The sequence below is a fragment of the Sander vitreus genome, chromosome 11, assembly GCF_031162955.1.
Source record: "Sander vitreus isolate 19-12246 chromosome 11, sanVit1, whole genome shotgun sequence".
In the NCBI taxonomy this organism is placed as follows: Eukaryota; Metazoa; Chordata; class Actinopteri; order Perciformes; family Percidae; genus Sander; species Sander vitreus.
In genome coordinates this window covers 28,633,383-28,657,562 of record NC_135865.1, presented here as the reverse complement: position 1 = coordinate 28,657,562, position 24,180 = coordinate 28,633,383, and the positions used below count along the sequence as shown (strand labels likewise).

Genomic DNA, 24,180 nt, shown 5'->3' with positions numbered 1-24,180 from the left:
TGGATGTGGCTCAGACCTAGTCGTTTACTTTTCTTTACTTAGGCTTTAATTACAAGCCAAACTGGGGAACTTTCTTAGAGGAAATGGAAATAGTCTGATTTGGGCTAAAAGAGCCATCATAAAAAAAAGAGCAAAGCCAGTCATTGCAATTGTGCTATTTTGGCCTGAAACGTGCAAAGACAACATTCATTTTTGCTTTCCCCCTATAAAAACAGTAAAGGACGAGTAAATGGATGGTCAGCCTTTGAGTTAAAATAGACACAAGCACGGTATTCCCCTCTAAATCATCTGTTTCCGTACAGTTTCTGCACACCAAGGAGATCAAAAAGGTGCACTTGGAGAAAACCATGTTGGACAGAGATGGATGGGATGTGTGGGCGTTTCTCTATTGGCTTTAAAGGAGGAACTTGACACTAGTCTGATTATGGTCATTTCTCTTCCCGGTAGTCTGTCCAGCACGGTGAGAAACATGTTTTAGCCTACTTTCCTTACACATTTTTGAAATGTGCTTTTAGTCAGCTGAAACCTAAAACAATCCCAGCGCGGGGACACAGACTTTGAACAGTTGTTTTTTTTTTTTTTTTTTTAATGAAATGGGTGTTGCAGACTGAACTGCCAACCGGCAGTCCCGGGGCAGGTCCTGCCTTCGCGTCGCCAAGAGTCCGGAGGCTGAGGTTTATGTGGACATTTCTGGGAAATCCTCCAAAGCTCAGTTTGCCAAGAAGAAACCTGCGAAGGAGCACAGCACAGCACAGCACAGCCGAGCCGCGTGTTCCTGCGCAGACTCAGCGCAGTTTGCACATTTCTTGCATTTTGTCGGAGTCGGAGGTTTTCTCATTCCTGATGATCGTCTCACGGTTTGTTGGACTTAAACAGCGCTCGAGGATTAATTGGATACATTAACGTATGAGGGACTTAAGGTAAGCGTGCGTGTGTTTTGGAGATGTGACGTGGTTCCGAACTTTTTCGCCATTCATTTCCCCCCTAAGGGCTGAGGAAGAATTATCACAAAGTTTTGGGATGTTTGTGTAACAGATGATCTAAAGCTTACTCCTGATCTCATGGGATCATACCTGGAAAGGGAAGTGTTTCTGACATGAAGTTCTGGATATAACTTTTACGCACTATAACTCTTATTCGCCTTGTCTGTCAGATACAGAGCAGACAGACAGTGAAGTGGATTCCCTCATGCTCTGAAAACACATAATTGGCAGACTTTTATGTGCCGACCCTGTCTTCATCTGGAATTAATTGATTAATTAACAAACCTCAAATGCACTAAAAGACGCGCCAGGATCACGGCTCGGCCACCTGGATCTTTATCTCCCACCCCCTCAGTGAGCCTATACTTTAGCTAACATATCGCCACAATGCGCAGGGCTTTTGTTCTCAGTTTAGCTCTGATTTACCTGCTTACCTGGACAGGCGAAGCCGACAAACACGCTCACCTTAAGCGGGTGCAGTTACACAGACGCTCCAGACGCGTGCAGCTGGGCGCAACGGACAAGGAGCGCGTCTTCAGCCGAATGCGCCCCGGGTTTGGTTCGGCGATCTCGGTGCACAGTTCCAGGAATAATGAAGATGTGCAAGCGGACGAGGGCGCTCCAGTTTCCGCCAGGACAGGGACTGTGCCGGGCAAGAGAGCAGGATATGTAGTGCCAAGGAGAGGGGTGGACATGCTGCAAGACGAGGCCGCTCAAGGAGCGAGAAGCAGGGTCACCCGGATGCCCAACAGTGCCGGGTCACCGAATCTGCTGGCCAGTTTCGCAGGGAAGAACCGCGTCCTGGTGATATCGGCGCCGCACGATTCAGACGGCTACTATCGACTCATGATGTCTCTTCTGAAGTCAGATGTGTACTGCGAGCTGGCCGAGCGACACGTGCAGCAGATTGTCATGTTCCACCAGGAGGGAGAGATGGGGGGCAAGGTGAGGAGGATCACCGGCGAGGGGAAGGTGATGGAGGAGCCGCTGGACACAGCACTCATCCCCAGGCTCATGAGCTTCCTCAAACTGGAGAAAGGTGAGGGACGCATGCATGGGTTCATCCTGAAGGAGGTTTCATTTCATTTCCTGTCTATTTTGAATAGGGACAGGTGCTAAACGACATAGAAATGTGTGCATCAAACCTCCAATGTACAGCATCACAGCATTTATAGCATTGCCACATATAAAATATAATAGCCTAAGCACATTAACATAGGCCTACAAGGCACATCCAATCTGTACCCCCCCCCCCCCTCACAAACGCGCAGGTGATGGCATTTGTTTGTGTTGTGATGGCCTCATGTTTCCTTTTCTCCAAAGCAACTAAGAGTTAAGTGTATATCTGCAAGAGCGACAGAAAAAAAAAATCATCGGCAACTATTTTGATGATCAATTAATCGATGAAGTAGTTTTTCATGCAAAACTGAAAGTAGGCTTAATTCTGTTTACACCCTCTCAAATATGGAGGTGTCCTGCTCCTTTCTGTTTTATATCATATTAAACTGAATATCTTTGGGTTTTGGACCGACAAAACAAGACATTTAAAGACATTAGAAAAGGCGATAGACATTTTTCACTACTTTCTGATATTTCATAGACCAAACTTTCCTCGCCATAGGCGCCAATGAAGAAGAAAACATTAACGTGAGCTAACTTCTATAATCGTTGGATTTTTCGTTTAGTTTTTTTGACAGGCTTAAGTGTTCATGACAAGATATGGCCATGCGAAATTTGGTGGTCATTGATCGTTGTTTAGGTACATTAAACCACGTTAAGCTTTTTCACGTAAGCGTTTTAGAATGTCCCGCTAAAAAGTAATGTTTTTTTAAATGGAGTCTGGTGGGTTTAGCGCTAGCAACTTCAGAGCTGTTTCTGGTTAAACAGAAAGGTCTCAAAGAGGTTTTAAATGTCTGTCTCTGTAGGGATCCTTCCCATAATGTTGTCAGACACTTAGAATATTAATCTGAGCCTCTCAGCGGCAAAACGAGCACTTTTGTGAAGGTAAACACAAGCTGAACAATCACCCTATTAACTTATATTGTAGCTTGTTTCGCCGCTGCCGACTGTAAAAACGTAATTACCCTTTAATGCTCCACTAAGTTCATAGTTGATAACATTATGTCTGCTGGGCTTGAAGCATGTTGTATTTATTTTAACAAGCGTCTATTCGATATCGATCTATATCGATTAATCATAGTCGTAAAAGTAATATTTCATGCAAAAATGACAAAAAAAATGCTGTTTTCAGCCTCTCAAATATGGATGTTTTCCTGCGTTTTTCTGTTTGATATCATATTAAACTGAAAATCTTTTGGTTTTGGAATTAACAAACAAGACATCACTTTGGACTTTCAGAATCAGGGATGGACATTTTTCACTATTTTCTGACATTTTATAGACCAAACGATTAATCCAGGAAATAATCCATCGATAATGAAATGAATCGTTAGTTGCAGGCCTGTAGTTAAATGATGGTGCTTGTATCTCTTGAAATTCCCGGCTCAACATGACAGAATACCCTGAAACTGTTTGAATCCCAAATGTGATCCGCGGTGTGTTTTTCCCATAGGTAAGTTTGGGATGGTGCTGCTGAAGAAGACCCTGCAGGTGGAGGAGAGGTACCCGTACCCTGTGAGGATGGAGGCCATGTATGAGGTGATCGACCAGTCGCCCATGAGGAAGCTAGAGAAGCTCCGGCAGAAAGGCTTCGTCCAGAAGTGTCGAGCAGCCGGCGTGGAGGGCCAAGTGGAGGAGGGCACACTCACAGGTGATAGGGATAGACCGATGTATCGTCCCTGGACGATTATCGGGCCATTTTTTTGGCAGTTTGCAGATTATCTGTATTGGGGTTTTATTTGCCTGATAAGTTTGTAACATTCCAAAATCTTAATTTTGAGTTAAAGATTTTCATTTTTACTGTATAGCATATAAATATCGGTTATCGGTTTTATTAACTACTAATAATAGTATCGGCCTGTTTGACTTCTTGGCCCGCTTTCCTGGTCCTGTCGGGCTTGGGTCGAGTATCCATCCTCTATTAGCCACCCACAGATACATATAAAATCATGACAACACATTTTTGGCTATTTCAATAGCTTAGTATTCTATGAAAAAAACTTATGTATAAAGGCTTTAGGCTGCCCTACACGTTATTGTAGGCCCAGTTTAAAATGCAACTTCATCTTAACAATATATGTAGTAGGGGGTCCCTAATCCGTCTTTCTTTCAGTTAAGGGGTCCTTTACCGTGGCCGAAGAAAACATCTTCATAAGTTTGACAACACACACGCATCATTTAGCAAACACGCTGCAAATACACACAACACTACTAAATACACAAACGTGCTGCAAATACAGAAAAAATGCAAAAATCAAGCTGTTCCACTTAGCGCTCCCCCTAGAGGCCTGGAGAACTTCCGTTGTGTAATCTGTTTGCAGCGGGGTTTTTTTTGTTGCATTTGTTTTCGGGGATTGTGTGTTTTTCTTTTTGCATTGTTTTTGTTTTCGGAGTTTGTGTGCTTTTCTTTTTGCATCGTTTCTGTATTTGCAGCGCGTTTCTGTATTTGGTTGTACTGTGTGTATTTGCAGCGCGTTTCTGTATTTGGTTGTACTGTGTGTATTTGCAGCGCGTTTCTGTATTTGGTTGTGCTGTGTGTATTTGCAGCGCGTTTGCTAAATGCTGCGCACGTGTTGTCAAATTAATGAAGATGTCTTCTGAATTTGCTTGTGTTTTGTCTATTTGCGTGTGTTTTATTAAGTTGCAGTGCGTTTGCCCCTGTCGGCCACCGTAGTCCTTGGCTTAAAAAACGTTGACGACCCCTGATCTATTGTCTGCCTTTCTGTGTGTGTGGACCAGTAGATACAACAGCAGAAAGAAAACCATGGAAGAAGATCCCAAGAAAGCCCACCACAACAACAACAACAGCAGCAACAACAACAACCACCACCGCTGCCACAACCACCACAACAACTACACGACCAACCACGACTACTACAAGCCGGCCCCCCACCACAACTACAACCAAAGCGACAACAACAACAACAACAACCACCAAACCCACCACCACCAGAAGAACCACCACCAAACGAACCACCACTACCACCACCACCCAGGCACCAACCAGAGCCCACACCCCAGCCCTGTGGCTCCCAGCCCCCAGAACCACGGCCGACCCTTCCTACTACAACCGCAGAGAGAGGGAGCGGGTCGCGGCTAAAACCACCCCGGCTGGAGATAACCGCACCGACAAGGACAACAGAGATCCGCACAGCCGCAAGCTGGCGCCTGCCACACATAAACCCTCTAAGATCAAACCTACCAAGAGGAAGAATGGTGGCGAGAAGGTGAGGTAAAAGGGTTAAGGTTCATTTTGTACATACTTTAGGCTACTGAAGATGTGGGAAAAAAATCCGTACTAAAACTATACCTGAAATTCGAAGTGCACTCGTAGAGAGCAGACGAACAAAAGTGAAAAATAATTTGATTACACTTTACTTGAAGCTATCTACATAAGAGTGACATGACACTGTCATGAACGTGTCATAAACATTATAAAAAGTCCTAAACTTTTATGACATAACGCTTCTGTCAGTAAGTGTCGTTCGGTTTGGTTATGACAAGTTATGGTTATGGTTATGGTTAGGGTTCATGTGTTCATGACAGTGTCATGTGTTCATGACAGTGTCATGTCACTCTTATGTAGATACCTTCAAGTAAAGTGTTACTGAAAATGTGTGTATTGGATCCTCTACAAAATGTAATGGGTTCATCCTCGGCACATGCTACATCTTTTTGTCCGCATTTCTGTTGCAAAATGTCTCTTTAGGGATCATTATGCAGAGATGACTTGTGTTTTCCTTCATATGGTGTATTAATGAAATGAATGTAAGGATCAGACTTGCCTTTATTTTTATAGCCTTGATATATAGAACATTTTTGTAAATGAGTATGTAAAGTGTTTTGACACGTGTCAATTAGTGTATTTTATGCCTAGTAGTAGAGTTTATATGGCCTTAGTCTCGCTCTGCCAGACCTTCCTGCACAGCGCTGTGGAGGAAGGTCTGGCTAGTCCACACAGCATTCTGGGATGGGAGAAAAACATGCTCTGGTTCATTGGCATTTCTTTAAACCAATCACAATCGTCTTGGGCGGTGCTAAGCGCCGACGGAGCCACGATGCCGCTGCAAAATAGCCTCAGGAAGGAACTTGTTTTGCTGGAACTTGTGTACGTAGGAATCAAACTTTTCTTTCTCTGTTCAGCCTTGATATATAGAACATTTTGTAAATGGGTATGTTTTTTTTATTAATATATTTATGTCTATTTGGCACCTGTCAATTAGCGTATTATTTGCTTATTAATAGATTTTAGATGGCCTTGGAATTGAAGTGCTAACTCTGATGGATGTGTGGCTTTGTACTGGTAATGCTGACTGCCAAATGATGTTTGTGTAGTCGTGGCCGGGTTGCCTCAGTGGGTAGAGCAGGGGCACATATACTGAGAGGTTTATGCCTCTACGCAGAGGTCCAGTGTTCGAGTCTGACCTGTGACGATTTCCTGCATCCCCTTTCTCACCTAGCTGTCCTATCAAATAAAGGCGGAAAAGCCCAAAAAATTATCTTTAAAATTGTTTTGTGTGTAATGGCAGCCCTAACATTAACGAGCAGGTGCTGAGGAGGAGAAGAATGGAGAGAAAGAGAGCCACATTGGCTATTTTGTGAATTGCGTTGTGAATAGCTTCACAGAGACGCAGTTTATTCAACACTTTCAGATGTCGAGGGCAACTTTTGATTATCTCTGTCAGCTCCTCTCCTCAAGACTCCTACGGCAGGACACTCAATTTAGGCGACCCATCTCCGTGCGGAAACGTGACGGAGTTGGGCAGTATTGGCTGCCAACGGGGGCAGGTTACCGCGCGCTGAATTGAAATGGATCCCCATACGCTAATTAGGTCTAACACCTCCCTCTCCCTCCATTGACTTGCTCCGTCACTGTTCTCCATTTTGTAGGTCTGGTCAAGTTTATAATGTTACTGTCTGTGTCTAGGTCTAACTCCCGCCGGCACATAATTGTGACAAATGTCGATGTAGATTGACGTAAAAGTCACATCAAATCCTCCTTGGTTGTTCACACTGCAGCCGCATTGAAAAAAATCAGATCTGCGTCTGATTCAGGACCACATATGGAAGTGGTCTAAATCTGATTTGAAAAAATCAGATCTGGGCAAGATATGAGAGTTCACACTACTGAAGAAATCTGACCTGGTCACTTGACCCCAAAATAATCAGATTTGGGCCACTTTTGCCTTCAGTCTGAACGCAGCCTTAGAATTCCTCATGGGGGAGACAGAAACTACGCACTATGGCTTTAACATAGAAATACTCTGGACAGTTACTCTTATTTCTCCATTAACAACATATATATTTATCTGTGCAGGTGTTAACTAATGAGTACGAGGACAAGTATGAACCAGGCAGGCCGACAGTCAGTCATCCTGAGGAGACAGAAACCTTCACCGACATCAGTCCCACCAAGAAGGTCAAGGGAAAGCTCGATAAGCACGACAAGAAGAAGAAAAAGAACGACAAGGCTGCCAAGAAGGCGGACAGGAGAGGAGGAAAGGGAGGGAAGATCGGAGGAAAGAAAAATGGAAAGAAGCTGTCTAAGTACCCCGAGAAAGAGGACTACCCGAAGCCTGCTAAGAAGCCAACGCCCCCTCCGAAGGGATCTCTGGCCTCCTTCTTGGACTACTTTGAGGACCGGAGGCGGCTGCTGGTGAGAGCATGACATACCTCACACTTCATTAATACGCTCACCACCTCTCTCGTCTGGCAAAGCTCCTGTTTCACGCTAAAGAGAATCACATTAACGGTCAGACATTTAACGTTTATTGACATGCTTTTGTCTAATTGAAAAAGTCAAATATCTTTGACTTTTTTACAGCTTTTTTCGTCATTTTTGTAGTTTTTTTTACTTTTTTGGGGACTTTCACATACGTTTTTGTCACTTTTTATTTTTTTATTTGTCGCTTTTTCCAACATTTGACGCTTTTTGTCGACATAAAGCCTTACAAAAGTCAGGAAAAAAAGTTCCTTAACCATCATAGACTTTAGCAAATCAAGCAAAACATTTTTTAACAACAACCTGTTTCACAACCTGAATATGAAAACTCTCTCTGCTTCTGTGGGAATATTCTGAGTCTCAAAGTCAGCAAATCTGCTATATTCTGCTTTGAATGTCACTTAATTGCATTTTAAAAAAACACTTTCCCTGGGTTTTTGGTTTGGCGGGCCGAAATCTATTGTAACCCTAAATTGATATACAGGCCGGATCTACAGTAAATTTCTAAGAGCTGCTTTTCGAGTGGGATAATTATGAAATTGTTTATTAGGGGTTAAAAGGTTACAAAAAATGAATATTTCAATCTGAGTTGAGCATGTTAAGTGTTATTTTTTTTTGTTGTAATACGGATAGACATAAAGTATGTGGAGCAGCTATCTGACACACAGCTGCGTGCTGACAGACTGTGTGTCTCTGTTTTGCAGCCAGTATAGATTCTTATCACAGCAGTGGCTGGGAAAATATGCCCCATCCTCCCCCTGCAGGTTAATGTAAACATCACCTCTGCAGCACACTGTGTGTGTGTGTGTGTGTGTGTGTGTGTGTGTGTGTGTGTGTGTGTGTGTGTGTGTGTGTGTGTGTGTGTGTGATTGCGTATACGTGCCACTCTAACCTCCCTCCCTTCCTCCAGCTGATTACGTCCCCCAGCGAGGAGAGCACTATGTATGTTCAGCAGCGGGACGAGTACCTGGAGTCTGTGTGTGAAATGGCCATCAGGAAAGTCTCCATCATCACCATCTTCGGCTCCCTGACCAACTCCACCATGAAAATTGACCACTACCAGCTGGGTAAGTATCATGCAGTGCATACAGTTTCTCATCAGGGTATGGGATGGATCAAAAGTCATTTGTTTGTAACTCAAACACAGGGGTGTCAGACTGGGGGTGGAAATGGAAAGGGCTGGGCAATACTAATATAAATCGATACCGTGATATGGGACTAGATATCGTCTTAGATTTAATCGTAATATGACATAAGAGTTGTCTTTTCCTGTATTTAAAGGCTGCATTACTGTAAAGTGATGTCATTTTCTCTAATTTGCCTTTACCCACTTAGTCATTATAGCCACATTACTGAGGATTATTTATCACAAATCTCATTGTGTAAATATTTTGTGAAAGCACCAATTGTCAACCCTACAATATCGCCGCAATATCGATATTGAGGTATGTGGTCAAAAATATCGTGGTATTTAATTTTCTCCATATCGCCCAGCCCTAGAAATGGGACTGAGTACCCAGGGCCCTCATGTGAGAAGGACCCAAAAAGATGCCAGAATGAATAGGTGTGGTTGTGGGGAGGGGCTTATAGAGAATGCCTTTCTACAGGGCCCAGAATGTAGTGCTACGCCCCTGCTCAAACAAGTTGTGGAATAGATGATTGGCAGTTCTCTCAGACACCGGTGTTAACCCCATCCGACACTTCGGGCAAACGCCTCCTCCGCTGGGCTGTCAGTGGTCCTTGCATTTTAATGAGTCATGCATCGACCCAGAATAACTGTTACTGAGAATGTGACGTCTCAGTGAATGTTTTCCTCTTTGAATCCTACAGTGAAGAGAGCTATAGCTTGATGTTGTGAGCGCTGCGCTGTACTTAAAGGGCTAGTCTGGATATTTTGAAGTGGGGTTGTACGAGCTACTTCTCCATAGTCTACAGTAGATGGCGTTCGGCACGCCCCCAGTTTGGAGAAGCAGGCAGGGTACTGAAGGCTGTACTGTATATCGCTCTATGCTCTCTTGTGTTAAAATATTTGTTCAGATGTATTAAAGTCACACAATAACACAAACAAACTAACCTATGGAGGCAGCTGTAGAGCAGCAACTCCCGTGTTCTGCGAGGTAAAATGACTGTTTTTGTCAAAGGAGTCTGGTGGCTTTGAAGAGAGCAGAGATAACCCCCACCCCCCCCAGATAATTCAACACACACACACACACACACTCACTCAATGCAATTATGAATGAATTTAAAAATGAAATCCATTTTAGTGAAAAGCTGCTTGTTCGAAAGGAACCAAAACCTCTGCTGTTTATATGAAATGCGCTGTGTCATTTGTGCATCGCGGCCACTTTTATTTTGAGACATTTTATAGCGGTCTCAAACCCGAGGCTTGAGTTAGTGTGTGTTAACTTCAGGACATGCAAACCCACTTTGTAAAACGTTATGAGCCTGTCACTCCACATGACAACGAGGTTTAATCCAGATGGAATGCTGGAAAAAGGTGACGTCACCCGCATCCACCCATGCTGGGACTCGGTTACACTTTTGTTCCATTTACCGGCCAGCGGGTCAGCATATGTGTGTGTGTGTGTGTGTGTGTGTGTGTGTGTGTACTGTACTGTATGTGTCGGTGTGTGTGAGCAAGTACTGTATACAAACAAATGGTTCTTTCAGTGTTGCCCCTCCCTCAGTTTAGGGTGACCTCATAGTGTTTTAGGATGGCTGGGTGGCCGACAGCATGTCTTGTATGTGAGTTAGAGTTTGTTGTGTACAGTCTGAGTCTGCTGTCTCCAGAGTGTGCTGGAGTTTGCCTGATTTGATTTCCACTATTCTGTGGGCTGTGTGTGTACGTGTGTGTGTGTGTGTGTGTGTGTGTGTGTGTGTGTGTGTGTGTGTGTGTGTGTGTGTGTTTATGTATTTTGCACACATGCATGGAGGGACTGGTGATTATATATATATGCTTTGGCTTTGGTCTGTAGAAACGGCAGCTACGGTAGAGGTCTTAATCATCCGACCAATGGCAGAGCTCCGTGAATAAAAGCTGCTCTTTGTGGAGTTTGTCCCTGATTCACTCTGCATGTTTGTATTCTGCAGAGTCTTCTTCACTGTCATGCCAGACGCATTTTTCAAAAGGAACATTGTTTTGAAGTTTTAGCATTAGAAAACCTAGTTTTCACAGCTGCACACTCACATTGTGTTCATGTTATTGTGGTTTATTTGATGGGAATCATCACAATTGTACTTCATTTCACGGTAAGACAGTCTTGACAGTTATGTCACTTTCTCAGAGACATGTTCTCACAGCTTTCATTTGTCAGATGTGATAATTGACTAGTCTTATGAACAAAACATTTGTCAGTTTTATGTTTTTTCCGCTTCCGAGCAAAATATCAAAGCAAAAGCTGAGATGTCAGAAGTTATTAACACCCTGCTGAACACAAGCCTTTTCTCTGCAGGAAACATTCAAAAAGCGTCCCTGTTCATTTAACTTCACAACCAAATAGTTTGAATTAACAGTACCGTCTTTTTTTTCCTCCCCAGAAAATGACAAGCCTATGAAGGGTCTTCGTCAGGAGGACCTGGTGAATCAGGACCTGATCACAGAGCTGAGGAAAGAGTTTAGCATGACCCATGAGGACTTCTACATGATTCTCACCGACACCGACATGAGAGTCAAGGTAAGGACTCGCTCTCTACAGCTGTGTCCCAAAGTCAGGGGCTGGAAGTCCTTCTAGACATAATATGTTGAGGCAGAGATGGGGACTCGAGTTTGAGACTCGGACTCAAGTCGCACTTTAGTCCTTTTTTTTCGACCGGATGTCCGTCCCCTTCCTCTTTCTCTGTGTTGGCGTCCTAACCTCCGGTGGATTTGTGAGGACTATGGTTAACTGCTCCTCAGATCTCTGCAGGGTAAATCCAGACAGCTAGCTAGACTATCTGTTAGGGTAGGGGGAAAAATCGATACAGCATAGTATCGCGATATTTTCCACGGCTATACTGTGTCGATACACGCCAAGTATCAATCTATTTATATATATATATATATATATATATATATATGTGTTGGTCAGTTTGTCTGAGATGAGATGAACAAACAGAGAAATGTATCTTTTTAGATAAAACAAGATCTTGACAAAGTTTTCTTTTGGCGACATCATTTGAAATATTGCAATATGTCGAAAATTGCAATAATATTGTATCGTGACGTATCGTGATGATATCGCATCGTAAGGCCCCTACTATCTGTCCAATCTGAGTTTTCTGTTGCACGATTAAACAACTTTTGAACGTACACACGTTCTACCAAAACAAGTTCCTTCCTGCAGAGGCACCTTTGTTCCATAAAGCGCTTAGCGCCGCCTGTGTCGATTGTGATTGGTTTAAAGAAATGCCAATAAACCAGAGCATGTTTTTCTCCCATCCAGGAATGCTGTGTGGACTAGACAGACCCTCCTCCGCAGTGCTGTGGAGGAAGGTCTGGCAAAGCAACACTAAACACACACAGAGACTTCAGACTTGACCTGAGACTCATCCTCAAAAGACTTCAGACTCGACTCGGACCCTGGTTTTGAAAGGCGCTTTATAAATAAAGTTTACTTACTTACTTACTTTTAACAATCTGAACAGTATTTTATTCATACGTTCCCCTCAAAGGATAAAATACGGTTTTCCAGCTTTATTCCTGGCCCTGAAGTTGGTCTCCACTCTCTGTTTACAGGTTCACCACCCTTCTGCCCAACATTTTCATCCTCTCTTTCTTTTTTAAGGTGGACAGACCTGTCCTCGTACTGCCAACACGCTGTCTTCACTGAAACACTGTTATAATTCACACAACATGACATTTGGCCCACACCTGTGTGTGTGTGTGTGTGTGTGTGTGTGTGTGTGTGTGTGTGTGTGTGTGTGTGTGTGTGTGTGTGCGTGTGTGTGTGTGTGTGTGTGTGTGTGTGTGTGTGTATGTGCGTGCAAGGTAACTCACCAGGCTGTTTTTGGACAGATTCATCAAAGAGGCCAGTGTTCACCTCTCTGCTGACTGATGCAGAGACAGGGAAGTCTGTAAACGTACAAGGATGTGGGTGTGGGTACGAGACAGAAAGTGGCAGAGAGAGAGAGAGAGAGAGAGAGAGAGAGAGAGAGCGAGAGAGAGCGTGAGCGAGCGGAGGGAGGTGTGAAAGAGTTAGAAGGAGCCGTAAAGCAGATTCAGCACATCTCGAGGTGTTAAGAAACAACTCAGGAGCAGCAAGTCATTTCACATACGTGAAGAATGCTGGGGAGATTTTGATGGCTTACACAGGATCATTTAATGAACACTCAATAGAGGAGACAATTAAGCAGGCAGTACAGTTTAACCACCATGTGTTATTGTGCAGTGCCGTCCCAACTCTCTGAAGTTCCTTTCTTCCTGAAGGTGGATTTAAACTCATGCTGGAGGCGTTACATTTAGCTGAACCTTTAAGGTAAACAAAGATATAGCAGTAAACACAGATGCTAAAGCCTAGTTCAGCCTCTCTCTCTCTCTCTGTGGAGTATGCTAAAGTGTGGCAGGCTCACCGACCTCCAAAGGGGACTGTCCTGAAAACAAAAACATTCCCTTATCATGCTGCAGTCTACACTCCTTGAATCTGTAGAGAGACATACATATTTACACATGAACAGGTTTGGTTATTAGAGACTGGCCGAATAAGCTCGTCCCCTGACCTGTGATCTTTTTGTTTTTTTAACCTTTATTTATCCAGGTAAGTCGATTGAGAACAATTTCTCATTTGCAATGACAACCTGTCACATTCACACAGTTACACATTTATACATGGAAGCTGCCCAGTACAACCACAGTCTGATCTGCTGGCCACTGAGCAGCTCCACTGGAGCGGTTGGGGGTTAAGGGCCTTAAGGGCCTTGCTCAAGGGCACCTCAGTGGTGGTAAGGAGGTCTGGGGCTTGCTTCTCTAACCTTTAGGCCACCACTGCCCCATATGAATGTGCTGATGTTGTCTAAGCCTTCCCTTTGTCTCATCATACCACAACTTGGTGTTTCTGGAAATCCCAGGAAGGTATGAGAGTGTGTGTGTGTGTGTGTGTGTGTGTGTGTGTGTGTGTGTGTGTGTGTGTGTGTGTGTGTGTGTGTGTGTGTGTGTGTGTGTGTGTGGCTGTGTTAGATATGCATGCTGAGATTGCTTAGCATTTTGTAAATTAAACATGATGCTGTGTTGTGTTTATGCCCCACACTGCCTCCCAGAAGTTATTCTGAAGAATGTTTGTGGAAAGGGCTACACCACATCTACCAACATTTTCCCAAATGTCACTTCATCACTTTGTTGGAAACAGTTTCAACATTGTTTTTTTTAAGCAATGGGGATTCTATTTTCATGTCGTCTGTGTCGTTTCCCGATTTTTGAGATATATTAGTTTATTTATCCTGTGGCTTTGCCACATTTTTGAATCAGCCTTTTGGTAGAGTGTAACTGGTTCTTGTTGATGATCTTTTGTCAGCAAGCCTATGAGGTTCCCATCGCCATGAAGGCTGTTTTCAACTACATCGACACCTTCTCTTCCCGCATCCGAGAAATGGAGCAGCAGAAGAGAGATGGGGTTATCTGTAAGAAAGAGGACAAGCCCAGATCGTTGGAGAACTTCCTCTCCAGGTAAAGTTGTTTCTAAAGGTTTTAAATACCCTTCATGTCCAAGAGTATGTGGACAGCCAACATTACACCCATGGGTATTAATAAGCCTGCTCTTAGACCTGGCTTTTTGTACAGGAGCATTGTCATGTTTAATGATTTACTGTTGCCACATAGTTGGAAGCATACTATTGTCTAAAATATCACTGATGTAGCATTATGTTTTTGCTTAATTACAACTTGCCCAAACCATGGAAAAAGCCTCTTAAGTATACAAAAGTATGGCCGTAAAGTATTTCTTTTAGCATGCATAAAATCAACTACCATCCACCATAGTCTCGCATTGCCAGCTCTATCTCCACAGCGCTGTGGAGTAAGGTCTGGCTACACCACAGGTGCATTTTGGGATAGGAGAAAAAAAACGCTCTGGGTTATTTGCATTTCTTTAAACCAATCACAATCGTCTTGGGCGGCGCTAAGCTCCGGACGCAGCGGCGGTGGCTCTGCTAAATAGTCTCTGGAAGGAACTTGTTTTGGTGGAACATTTTTACCCCGCAAAAAGAAAACGCCACATACAATATTACATGAAGTTAACTGTTGACACAATAAATAAATGAGCTGATACATGGTTAAACCTCAGTAGCTCTTACCAGTGTATCTCCGTGTGTACTTGGTCCACAGCAATCCCACCAATCGGTCCCAAAACGTCCCAGTTAGAGAGGAAATGTCGTAAACATATTCTTTGTAGAGCTGTAATTGGGCTTTAAAAATTCGGCCCGACAAGGCCCGAGCCCGACAGAATTCGGCCCGAGCACGACAAGTACATTTTGATTGACAGCTTTTTAAAAGCCCGAACCCGTCTACAGCCTGACATTATTCAAATGTGCGCACGCACACAGCTCTTTTGCCTTTCGTCATTTCTCATTATGCACATCGTCAAACGTTTTCCACACCTCAGACTTTCTTTGCCGGTGCAACCAAAATGTAATCGCCAGAGGCCAGCCTCCGTTTCACCTCCTCAACATCCATTTTCGCGCTTATCGAAATTCATCACCTGGCCGCTCATTTACCGCGCAACCCAGAGCGCAAGCCCGAGCCTGTGTAAAATGATAGAAATTAAGACCGAACCCGACGAAGATCTTCAGTTCTAATTCTTTGTAAATCATTCCTTGACAGAACAAAGCAGGCCGGCCTTGTTGCATGATTCAAATTTTCTTCAAAACTTGACATTTTCAGCGTGTAGCTTGCTAGCTTTAGTTGTTGTTTCCTGTAGCGAAGGGATTTTGAGAACTGCGACACAGAGAGAAAGCAAAGGGAAATCACACGCTGGATGTCAGGCTTTGTCCTGGAAATGTACTTCCGTTGATCTTGACTACCAACCACCTAAAAGAGCACACTGTATATAAATAGCTCTTTAATGGAATTGGCTTTAACCCTCTGAGGACAAAAGACTCACCGGCGAGTCCAAGCGATGTTTGACAACACTCCTATTCAAAAAACGATATTACAAAATGTCATTTTAGACATTTATTTACTATTGTATTCATATATTACGCTACCTTTGTGAACCCAAGACTTTTCTAAACTCATTTCAAGCACCAAAACAATTGACTTTAGGTTTGTTTTCACAAGAGATATGAGAAATTTCAAAAAGCGAAAACCAACTTTTCAGCTTTAGGGCCAAATTATCTCTTTACACATTGCTCTGGAACAAATTTAGTTTTAGTTTTTATTAAGTTTGTTCTGAATATTTTGGTATGAAACACATGGGTATTCGGTTATATGCAAATATCCTTAAAGTCCAGTTCAGACCAAAGATAAGACAAGACAAAACCGTTTTAGAACGTCGCAGGGAAAAGTTGCAGCGGTCTGGACCGGCCCGTCTCAGCTCGACTCAAACCAACTGATGGTTTCGCTGCGCCTCAGCTGGTGGAGTCTCCAGAGGCTGGTTTTAGAACGTAAGAGACGTCTCCTGTTCCAACAGCCAATAGAGAAGTCAGCTGGTTGAGTCTCCAGAGGCTGGTTTTAGGACGTAAGAGACGTCTCCTGTTTCAGCAGCCAATAGAGAAGTCAGCTGGTGGAGTCTCCAGAGGCTGGTTTTAGGACGTAAGAGACGTCTCCTGTTTCAACAGCCAATAGAGAAGTCAGCTGGTGGAGTCTCCAGAGGCTGGTTTTAGAACGTAAGAGACGTCTCCTGTTTCAACAGCCAATAGAGAAGTCAGCTGGTGGAGTCTCCAGAGGCTGGTTTTAGAACGTAAGAGACGTCTCCTGTTTCAACAACCAATAGAGAAGACAGCTGGTAAAGTCAGCTATAAACTATAGAAATAAAATGATCAATAATCCATTTTATTTTTATGTTACAAACAGCACAGTTTTAGACAAAGCCTCAACGACCGCCCAAAAGCACGGTAACGTTATATGGTCGCGCGAGATAGAGAGACTGAAGAGAGAGGGAGCGCCCAGTGGCGTTAGAACAAAGCCGTAAATCAGAGAAATAAAATGTGTTTTTGCCGATTCCTCACTAGAAATGCAACTGTAGCAAGCATCTCATTATCACTAACGCTATCAACATTCATATTTAGATGAAACAAATGATATATCCAGCTACAAAAAAGCCTAAAAGTTGGAAGTTAGGACGGAAGTGCAAAGAGCATGGATACGATACGCTGTCTCATCTTGTCTCATTGGTGTGAACTGGCAGGTTTCAGAACGCTGCAGACCGGCTTGCTTATTTACGAATCCTACTATGGCCACGCCCTACGAAGCAGCTCGATTGGTTGAGGTTAGGTATTGACCTCCAGTGGGTAAGGTTAGCATAGGGGATAGGACCTGTACAAATGGGGTTATGTTAGCTTGCGTAAGCATGGACGCTGGGCCAATAGTAGTGTGTGAATGCTATTGAAGGGCGGGCCTTAGTAGGTGGCCTTAGTAGGATTCGTAAATACGCGACCGGCTCATTGCAAGAAGTTGCACGTTTCAACTCGTCTCGTCGCAAATCTTTGGCCTGAACTGGGCTTTACATGTGAATTTAAAAAGAAATGTAAAAATGTCCTTAGACCTCAGAGGGTTAATAAAGCCGTTGGACTGAAAATCTCCTTGAATACTAGATATTGTCTTAGATATGTGTTCTGCTGAGGAGTTAGAATTATTGGGTGGTCCCACCAGGCTATTTCCGCTCCCATCAAACAGCTGTTGCTTTGCTCAATAATCAGCTGCACCACAATTTACAGCGTTTGTAAGCAGCATCTGGCAGATTGCAGCAGCCTGTGTGTGCGTGTGCTCCACGGATATTATAAGTAGCATAAAACATACCTCAAGGCTGAGTCATTGCAGTCCCATATTTTCCTGAGATTTCTAAACTGGGCAGGCTGTCTTTTGTAACCATGGAGACCTGAATTTCAGCTTCAGATCACAGTGCCGAGTTGTGGCAGGATTTTAACCATAATTCGGGGTTGTCACCCTCTGGCAGTAATAGTATGGGAATATGTTGGTGTACAAGCACACTAAGACACGGAGTTGTCTTAGTTAGCACAGAGCTTCCAGTGCTGCACCAAAGGTGCCACTTAAATTCGGGGCTGACATTTTCTGTGATTGCAGGTTCCGTTGGAGACGTCGCCTGTTCATCATCTCCGCCCCTAACGATGAGGAGTGGGCCTATCAGCAGCAGCTCTATGGCCTGAACAGCCAGGCCTGCAACCTCGGTGAGTCCCCCTAAAATTCAACCTGTCACTTCACTCCAAAACTAGTCTCGCTTTGCCAGACCATCCACACGCTGCGGAGCGGAGGAGGGTCTGGCTACTCCACATCCACTCCGGGATGGGAGAAAGACGTGCTCTGGTTTATTGCCATTTCTTTAAACCAATCACAATCATCTTGGGCGGAGCTAAGCTCCGCACAGAGCCGCTGTAAAATAGTCGTGCAACAGAAAACTCCGATTGGACAGATAGTCTAGCTAGCTGTCTGGATTTACCCTGCAGAGATCTGAGGAGCAGTTAACCATAGTCCTCATCAATCCACCGGAGTTTAAAATTCCAACAAAAAGAAAGCGGAAGGAAACGTAAAATGCATGCATCCTGCGGAATTTCCTGCAGCAATCCAGGAAGTGGAACGTCAAGGATATAGACTACTCCAAAACTAACCTGTGACCGGTCAATTAACTCACTTCCCTGAGGTCTGGAAAGTGACTTTAAAGGAGGGGAAGTACGCAATCTCAAAACGTGTACAAACCATATTTGAAATAGAGATGGTCCGATACCATTTTTTGCTTCCGAATACCGATTCCAATACCTGAACTTGCGTATCGGCCGATACTGAGTACTGATCCGATTCCGTTCTATTCTGTCTGAGGCTCTTTTCCTTCCCTGCCGATGGCCTTTTCAGTCTGCCAGTTATTTAACCTTTCCACAGTTAATTAAATGTTATTACTGTATATCTCAAAAAGAGACATTAATCTTAACTTCGCAAATCTCAACAACCCGCCGTGTCTGACGGATATACGCACGATAAATGTAAACTCTGAATAGCCCACAGCGAACACCACTTCTCAGTAAAAACCAAATAAATGCTGTCATCTGGAGTTGCCTCCCCCGCGTGAACCTAATGTTCCTGTCTTGTTTATAGGAATTCAAGATTTCTGGCTCTTACTTCTTTCCCTAGCACTCTCTCGTAATGCTTAAGATAGTCAGGGGGAGATTTATTTGTCACATTTATGACTTTGAATCTTACATCTGCTATTTGATTCTTAACACGTTCAGGATGAAATTACCACACGAGAGTTTAAGACTTCATTTGATGCAAAATATTTGAGCCTAAGGTACTAGGCTACTAAAAAATCTCGTCTTGCTCGTCAGCAGACCCAGGGTCTGTGAGGACTCCCCCCCCCATGTGTTTAAATTTATATTAGATTAGGGCAATGCACATTAATCAACATTTCTGTGATGGTGCCAGTGTTAGCCAGATGGCTAATGTTCAACTGTAGTCCTAGTTACCTAGCATGCATGTCTTTATGGTGGGAGGAAACCGGAGCTCCTGGAGGAAACACACGCAAATATGCAAGAACATGCAAACTCCACACAGAAATGCCCTGCCCGGACCGGGGATCAAACTCTGCCCGGACCGGTGATCGAACTCTGCAGTGCCAACTTGCTGTGAGGCAAAAGTGCTAACCACTGAGCCACCGTGCTACCCTCTGTTGTTGCTCTTGGCTGGGCGGGCACCAAGGGCTGCTCCCTCCCTCGCTGCCCCAGACAAAGGCCTGTCCTGCTGACTGGGCTGAAGGCCTGAGAGGTTTGATCCTGGTATTCAGCACTTGGCTCTCTCACCAAGTAAAGCCTGCGTTCTCCTGTGTTTAATGTGGGCTTTCTCGCTTCAGAGGAAACAGCTTTTTGGCAGGACTCTCCGGACCACCACGTTCTCCTCTCTCTACCTAAAAACCAGTGCTCAGAATGGTTCCAATAATGAGCAACCGCAGTGAAATCAGCTTGCGTAAGCTGGAGGACTGGTGGCTACAGAACAGTTGGTCAGCATATTACAGAACACAATGTTCTTGTTTAAAGAATGGCTTTCTCACCCAGACCATGGTATAATGTAACATACTGTATTTGCCTCTCTCTGATGTGTCCATGTGGTTTGTCGTTGCCTTGGCGACATAGGTCTGAGGCACATCGCCATTCTGAAGTTGGTTGGCACGGAGCTGGCGGATATGGGCGGAGTCTTGGAACTCTATCCTATCAATGGTAAGAACTTTCTTATGAGTGGGACACATAATATTATACATACGTACCTTATTTTACTGAACGCTAAGACCATGTCCACAAACTGACATTCAGTCCACTTGTTTCACCTCCAAACAGCCATCTTTCCTCACGCTACAGATCAAAACTGGGGCTCAAACCCCCATAAATGTCATCTCAGCCCCCCTAAAAATTATGATAAAAAACAAAACAATTTTAGTGCTTCAAGTTAGAGTTTGCCAACTTGTCTGTTAGTGACAGAGGACAAACTATTACAGGTTCAAAGGGCTTGAAACAGGTTTAATATCCTGTGTCGCTGTCGCCAATGCTACGCACCTGTAACCCAGTCAAGGAAACGTAGCTTCGGCTGAGTCTCTATGTGATCTGTCAGAGGGAGAGCAGGCCGGTTGTGAAGTTTAAAGCGTAACTCTCGCCAAAATGCAACCTAGGGTCTTTTTGTGAATGTACCCGAGTCAAACTTTTGTTTAAAAGCATATTTAGGACGGAAGCACCACTTTTAAGATTGACCATATTTTTGTTTTCGGTCAAATGGCCTTTTGAATGGGAGTGCTAGGGGCGCTGCTATGATCGCATCAAAATCGCTATTTTTAAAACACTAAGAAGGCTCGACACAACTTGAAACTTTGCTCAAAGTATCACCAGGGTGATACACATGAACTCGAGCATTGAGAACATTGGTTGTGTACCCAGAGTTTACTAAAAAGAAAGGTTTTGAATGACTCACTTTAGCAGTTGGTTTTTCCGCCCGCCGCCCATCTATGCCAGTCAAAAAGTGTCGATCTCCGAATAACTCGTTGTTTTGTCGTTACTCAAAAACAATATTGACCTTGTAGTTGAAAATAGAGCCTCATATAAGAATGACATTTCCTCCTATGGAGTCCGTTAATTCGCATTCGGAGATTGCGTACTCGGGTACATTCACAAAAAGACTCTAGGTTGCATTTTGGCGAGAGTTACGCTTTAACGTTGATTGTCCACAGAGAAGAAGTTGGGAATTTCATGGCGCAGATTAGAACCTAAAATGAAACGTAAGCAACTAAAATTGCTGATTGTTAGAACATTGTGTCACGTTGGTTGTTATTACTGTGACTTATAAAGTATCAGGTTTAGTTTCATCATAGTGTCAAAAAAAACGTTAGCTGATGTTGTTGTTCAGTAGCTAGCTCAGAGATTAACACTTTTGCAAGGCACTATATGCGTGTCACATTCTCATTAGGGGCTGAGCCCCCCCTAAAGGTCTGATCCTAGAATCACCCCTGCCCAGACCTACCCTTCTTGTGCAAAAACAGAATCCCAGTCTTTCCACAGATTCACCTGCACAAGCCAGTGTTTTAGTATCCTACTTCTCACCAGTAATCCAAGATATGGTAAAGAGACTCTACGCTTACTTACTATTTCGCTGAAAAAATTATTTTTTTTAAAGTTTCCTTTGGTTCTGTGAAAGGCGCTATATAAAAATACGTTATGTTAATCTTATTATTACCATGGACACACTTCCTACAATGACTTTCTCCATTAATCGATAAGTTGTTTTGTCTATAAAATGTCAGAAAATGGTGAAAAATGTCAATCAGTGTTTTGACAAAGATGACGTCCTCAAATGTCTCGTTTTGTCCACAACTCAAAGATATTCAGTTTACTGTCAAAGAGGAGAGAAGGAACTAGAACATGTTCACATTTAAGAAGCTGGAATCAGAGAACTTTTATTTTTTTCATAAAAAAATGACTCCGATTGACTATCAAAATAGTTGGCGATTCATTTAATAGTTGACAACCAATTGATTAATCATTGCAGCTCTAATCAAAATGTGAATTGTGTCTTTATTTTTTATTTCATATGGCCTGATATATGACATATTACCTTATGTTAGAAGAAAAAAAAAAGCAGAAATTAACTAAAAAAGTTAAGATCAGAGGATGTTGAGTGGATCACAGACTGGTATATGTCAATGTTTAGTCAGGATATTTTTTTTTAAACCATTCAAACATTTTTCAAATGCCATACAATTGAATAAAACACCCAACATTCAGTGAAAGTAGTCACCTGCAATCCTTGATTCCATGTTCATTTTGGGCATTTTGGTTCAAAGTAACCCATATTTCTGATGTTAGAAATGCTGAAAATGGGTCAAATTTGACCAGAGGACAACACAAGAGTTAAGCAAACTTTACTGGGGAAAAGAAGTGGGAGTTATACAAAACTTTCCTCGAGCTGTTGCCAGTGAACTGAAGCTCTTCAGGTTTGTACTTTGGGCATTTGAGCTCAGCACATGGAGCTAAAGTAAATGATAAACAAGTCTGTAAAGGAAAACATGGCCTTACTCTCTCCTCTGAAGGAATAAGAGATCTGTCCTGAATACTTTATTCCTAAACGGAGTCTCTGCTCCATCCAGGGAGTGCTACTGTGGAGCGCGAAGGCCTGTCCGGTAGCCTGGTGAAGGACATGAGGAACTACTTCCAGATCAGCCCAGAATACTTCTCCATGCTGCTGGTTGGGAAGGACGGCAACGTCAAGTCCTGGTACCCTTCGCCCATGTGGTCCATGGCTATTATCTACGAGCTGGTGGACTCCATGCAGCTACGCAGACAGGAGATGGCCATCCAGCAGTCCCTGGGGATGCGCTGCCCTGAGGATGAGTACGGCGGCTATGGCTACCATCAGCATGGATACGAACACGGTTACCAGGACGGCTATCACCAGGGCTACGGCTACTAACTCTCTCCTACTGTTCGTGTTCCTTTTCACTCGTAACTTCTTTAATCTTTTCCTACCCATCCTCCACGAGGCAGTCGGCTCAGCAGAATACAGCATAGAAAATCAGACACATTGGATTGGATAGAATCAATCATATACAAGATACAATCATATTTCAGTGGGGGTCGGTGCCACCCCGTGCCCCACTTCTAGCCCCGCCCCTGCGGCTCAGACGGAGGGAGGGAGGTCAGTAACACTTTATAATAACCATCACTTTCAACTGGTGAATTGATAAATGGTGAATTGATAGCTAATTAAACTTTGGATAATAGTTATTTTACTGTTAACAAACAAAAAAGGCAATTTATAATGTTGACTAATTATGAGAAATATTATAATTTATGTTATTTTATCACAAGTTTGTAATATTGTAATATAAAATAATGTTTATACATAATGTTTTAACTTCATACAAGTTAATACTTTGTCAATGGTTAATACTTGTTTTGTAAAACATCCATAAACATTGTTTGAGCGGCTTTTAAAAAGTTGCAACCAATACGGAAAATAATAAGATAAGAAATTAAAATAAAATAAAGAAAATTAATAATGGAAATAGTGGTTTGAAAAGCATTAAGTAACATTAATTTGGCCCCATTAAATCTTTTTCTAGCGATCTATAAAAGAGATGATTATTTGTACACTGACAGCTATCTATATAATGTTTATAGATGCTTTACAAAGTATTAATTAAGCATTAACAAGGTATTATATTCATCAGATGCAACTTCATAATAGCCACTCATTCATCCATTTATTGACGGCTTATAAACAATGTTTTAATCATCAACTAAGTCTAAACTACTATGTCTAACTGCGCGTCAATCACTGCTCTTGCACATGCATTCATTCTCCCTTGTGGGGGGAGGGGCTTAGGAGACCGTTTTGGGCTTTAGCGGAAAAGGGGGAGGGACTGAAAAGTTGTCGATGTTCAAATTTTTTGGCTAAGTCCTGGATCTTCACAATCCTACCTACAGCACCTTTAATTATAGCTAAACTAATAAGTACTAAACATTATTGATCATAATTCCATTGTTTGTTAACAGTAAAATAACTTAAGTTTAATTAACTATCAATCTACCATTTAATTACGATGGTTATTATAAAGTGTGAAGTTATATATAATATATTATAAAGAAGGTCCTTGAATGTTTTGTAGCACTTAGAAAAGCCTGAATGGCTGCTTTCACCTATCCAGATCTTTCACAAATATATGTATAGCATAGTATGCTGCA

The 24,180-nt window shown here is 43.0% G+C and overlaps 1 protein-coding gene across 2 annotated transcripts; it reads left to right on the top strand.

The window, feature by feature from the left end:
- The first annotated feature begins 428 nt into the window (after nucleotides 1–428).
- ccdc80 (coiled-coil domain containing 80) lies at nucleotides 429–23,314 on the top strand. 2 transcript variants are annotated; one of them, XM_078262656.1, is made up of 10 exons: nucleotides 429–2,022; nucleotides 3,556–3,753; nucleotides 4,845–5,329; nucleotides 7,420–7,758; nucleotides 8,735–8,891; nucleotides 11,362–11,498; nucleotides 14,310–14,461; nucleotides 18,035–18,138; nucleotides 20,089–20,172; nucleotides 22,584–23,314. In XM_078262656.1, the coding sequence occupies exons 1-10, from the start codon at nucleotides 1,371–1,373 to the stop codon at nucleotides 22,904–22,906; spliced, it is 2,631 nt and encodes an 876-aa protein (XP_078118782.1). In that variant the 5' UTR covers nucleotides 429–1,370; the 3' UTR covers nucleotides 22,907–23,314. The 2 variants fall into 2 exon arrangements, with proteins under 2 accessions (XP_078118782.1, XP_078118781.1); XM_078262655.1 differs by having other exon boundaries at nucleotides 4,842–5,329.
- The last annotated feature ends 866 nt before the right edge of the window (nucleotides 23,315–24,180 follow it).

Excerpts from the sequence above, each read along its gene's own strand:
- ccdc80 (XM_078262655.1), top strand. The coding sequence starts at position 1,371 with ATGCGCAGGGCTTTTGTTCTCAGTTTAGCTCTGATTTACCTGCTTACC. Across the intron at positions 8,892-11,361 it reads AATTGACCACTACCAGCTGG|AAAATGACAAGCCTATGAAG; the intron begins GTAAGTATCATG and ends TTTCCTCCCCAG. Across the intron at positions 11,499-14,309 it reads ACACCGACATGAGAGTCAAG|CAAGCCTATGAGGTTCCCAT; the intron begins GTAAGGACTCGC and ends ATCTTTTGTCAG.